The 3,499-nt window shown below is 54.0% G+C and overlaps 1 protein-coding gene across 4 annotated transcripts in view; it reads right to left on the reverse strand.

Moving 5' to 3' along the window:
- The window catches only part of LOC114070958, a 12,653-nt gene that overhangs the window by 6,061 nt on the left and 3,093 nt on the right, over positions 1-3,499 (reverse strand). Inside the window, exon 2 of one of the 4 annotated variants that reach the window (XM_027908590.1) lies at positions 1,735-1,744. The exons of 2 other annotated variants lie outside the window; for them this stretch is intronic. Coding sequence is in view for 1 of the 2 variants with exons in the window: in XM_027908592.1 (XP_027764393.1) it covers positions 352-447 (96 nt within the window). In the remaining variant the exon portion in view is untranslated. Of the gene's footprint in view, positions 1-351; positions 474-1,734; positions 1,745-3,499 lie in introns of those variants that run through there. One more of the 4 variants, XM_027908592.1, reaches the window with a different exon arrangement.

Genomic DNA, 3,499 nt, shown 5'->3' on the forward strand with positions numbered 1-3,499 from the left:
CCACCAAGGCAGGCAGGAGAAGGCTGCAGTGCCCCTCAAAGGTGCCCCAGAGCCTGGCTCGACAGTGCTGGTTGAGCTGGAGGGGCGCATTGCCCCGGCACCCCGACACAAAGTCACCTGCTGTGGGTGTGGGCCCTGCCACACACATGGACCGTGCCAGAAACAGTGCAGAGAACTGGCAAGTCCTTTTTCTCTGCGTTCCAGGGAGCTTGGAGCTTCCCTGCACTGCCCAGCCCTGTCCGACTGAAGGGCTGCAGCTCCTGCTGTGGAGCAGGGGCCACAGGAACTCCTCTACCTGATGGGGACCCCGTCAAAGAGGAGAGCTGATCTACCTCTTTCTCCTTGCTTTACCTTTTCCCCCAGCTGTCCTCTGCAGAAGACAGGCTTGGATCTGGGTTTCACATGGATCTTGAACCCGAGTGGGAAGTCCAGCAGGTCAAAATCCATCAGCCCGGTAGCTCGGCCAGGCGTCAGCCAGGCGTCAGCTCCTGCACAGCAGTGCTCCACAGCCCCTTCCAAGAGCTCTCGTGGTGCTGCAATCCTGCACTGCCTCCTCGTGCTCCAGAAGCACAATAGCTGGTGTCCCAGAGAGTGGCTGAACACACCCCTGGGGCGCTGTGACATCACGGTGATGCCATGTCACTGCATTGTTGTGCTGTTGCGTTGACATCCCGTCACACAGAAATTGTTCACCAAACCCATGGATGGGGACCCTCTGGAGGCCCCTTTGGACAGGCCTGTGGGCCTCTCATTCTGTGTAACCCGGCTGAGAGGTCCCTGAAGCAGCCCCTCCTGAGGTAATCGATGTCAAGGATCCAGGGGGCCTCTGGGCCAGTCACAGTGGGGTGCTTTTCCCGCTTGTCCCCTGTTAAAGTCAGCCTCTAATACAGACAACTCCTGGCATTCCCTGTCGCTCCAGAGATCCCGATGGGTTCTGCCCTCCTCTGCCTCACTGATGCCATCAGTGTGCCCTGTGCACCCGTGTCTCCTAAAGCTTTACACCTCTGTGGGTCTGCCGTGCCAGGCCATCGAACCCACACAGTCCAGCAGGCCCGGCCATCCCTCTCCTCCTCCTGGCCCAAGGCAGGGACCCTCCATTCCTGTTCCTGGTCAGAGTGTTCACTCTCTGACCATTGCAATGCCAGACCAGAAATATCCTCTCCCAGATCAAAGGAGCTGATTTCAGTCTTTTTAGGTCTGGGAAATCCCTGATTACCCTCTTGTGTCTCTACACTGACAGCTTTCTTGTGTGACCCCTTCTTACCAGCTCTCTTCCCTCTCAGCTACCCAGGCTTCCAGCTTAGAGGTGGGTTCACCATCCCACTTCTTCACATCTTTCCCCAGCCAGGCAGAAAGAACCAGAGCTCACCACATGGCCTGAGCCTGGGGCTTCCTTTCCCTCTGACCAGAGTAGGAGAGGATTGATCTCTTGGGCTGCCACTGAGGGCTCAGGTGGGGATGTAGAAGGGCCTGTGGGGACGAGGCAGTACCCAGAGTTTCTTCTACATTTCAGAGTCAGGAGGACATCACCTCTACAGCTGGTGGATCCTTTTTCAGGTAATGCAATGCTGCCAGGCTACTGGAATATGATGCAGGGGCACTTTGAACCACCTTCCTCCACATGGCCATCATGCAAGTAACATCCTCTGAAGCTTTAGGGCTGCTATCCCTTCGTAGATTACTATAAATGATTTCCAGCACTGCTAATTTTCCCAAGTACTGGATACCTTCATCTGCAGTGCTCCACTTTCCTGAGCAGTTCCTAAGATCTTCCTCGAAGGGATGCCTTGCCCTCGTGCTTGAGAGGAGCCATCTCCAGAGCCTGCAAGTTGCTCTTTCTTTTCCAATTCCTCCTTCAAGTTCCCAGTCTCTAGCAAGGGATCCCAGCTGTTTGGCTTTGTGACCTTCCTGACTACCAGCCCCATTATCCCAGCACTGAAGCAGCCAGGTAGGAATCCACTCACTGGGTTGGTAGCTGGAATCTTTCTGCAAGTCCCAGCGTTCTGATGAGCTCAGGGACTGGGTAACCTCAGTTTCCTGTTGGATTGGTCTCACTCCTTTAGATTTCTTTGTCAAAGGACTGGCCCCCTCCCCAGCTGATTCTCCCTCTTCTTCCCACACTAATGGATTTCATGGACCTGTAGCTTGCCTTATCCATTTTTTCCTGTTCACTGACTGCAGTTGTTGTGGTCCCAGTCCCTGTCTCAGCCACAGTGTCCCCCGTTGCAGTTTGGGTCCCTGCCTTCACTACTGAGAGTACTGAACTGTGGCTCCACAGGCACAGCCAGGCCCCAGTACAGGGCAAGAAGCTGCTGGTTTTCACTGGGATAGACAAGGCACCCTTCCATCAGGTGACATGCCAGTCTGCTGGGGTCAAATACCTGTTCAGGTGTGAAGTCCCAGGTAATGGGAGGTGTCAAACGCCCTGGGAACCTGCTCAAATCCTTCCACGCACCCTGCCACCTCAGGGCTCATCCCAATATATCCTAACCTAAAGTTTGTTCTCTTCTACACCAGGATACACCGGATTCCACAAGCTCCACAGTGTGCTGACAGTATTAGTTAGTAACAGCTCCCATAAGGATTAGCAAGGACCATGGGAGACTTCATTATAAAGCCATTCCTAACAATGCCAGGGAGGGGGGGAAGGACTAATCTTCCATCATCCCCAGAAGATGCTCCCCCAGCATGACAAGGCTGTCAGTGTGAGGGCAAAGCACCGAGCCCTTGTTTATACTGCTATGTTCCCAAAATTCAGCAAAATAAAGTGATGAGCAGCACAGCCAGCAAACTCCATGTCATATCCAGGAGCTTTGCTGTTCCATAGCTGCTGTCCCACCTTTGTCTGGCCTCACTTTGGGCACCAAAAAGGACTGTGGTGGGTTGACCTTGGCTGGATGCCAGTTGCCCACCCATCCACTCTATCACTGCCCTTCCCAGGAGGACAGGGGAGAGAGAATAAGATGGAAAAATGACTCGTAGGTTGAGATGAGTCACTTTACTAAAGCAAAAGCGAAAGTTTGTGTGCACAAGCGAAGCAGAAAATAACAAGATTTATTCTCTGCTTCCCATCAGTGAGCATTGTCCGGCCACTTCCCGGAAAGCAGGGCTACAGCACATGGAGCGGCTGCTCAGCAGGCAAACATTGTAAACAATGTCCTCCCCTTCCTCCTCCTTCCCTCAGCTTTCATATCTGAGCTGACACCATACGGTCTGGAATATCCCCTTGGTCAGTTTGGGTCAGCTGGCCTGGCTGTGTCCCCTGCAAGAAGGACTGTTACGGTGCTGGTGCTGTGCCAGCCCTGCTCCACAGCAGCCAAAACACCGGTGTGTGATCAACACCCTTTGCACTGACGCAAAGCACAGCACTGTGAGGGCTGCTGTGGGGAAATGAACCCCAGCTCGGCCAGGCCCAATACAGGAATAAACTCTTTATTGGCAAAACAAGGGTGTGGGTCTGTGTGTGCTGTCCGGGGGCTCTTCACCAATCCTGCCACAC

This window comes from Empidonax traillii, unplaced genomic scaffold (genome assembly GCF_003031625.1).
Source record: "Empidonax traillii isolate 1590-97213 ecotype Southwest subspecies unplaced genomic scaffold, ASM303162v1 scaffold1763:size117533, whole genome shotgun sequence".
Classification (NCBI taxonomy): domain Eukaryota; kingdom Metazoa; phylum Chordata; class Aves; order Passeriformes; family Tyrannidae; genus Empidonax; species Empidonax traillii.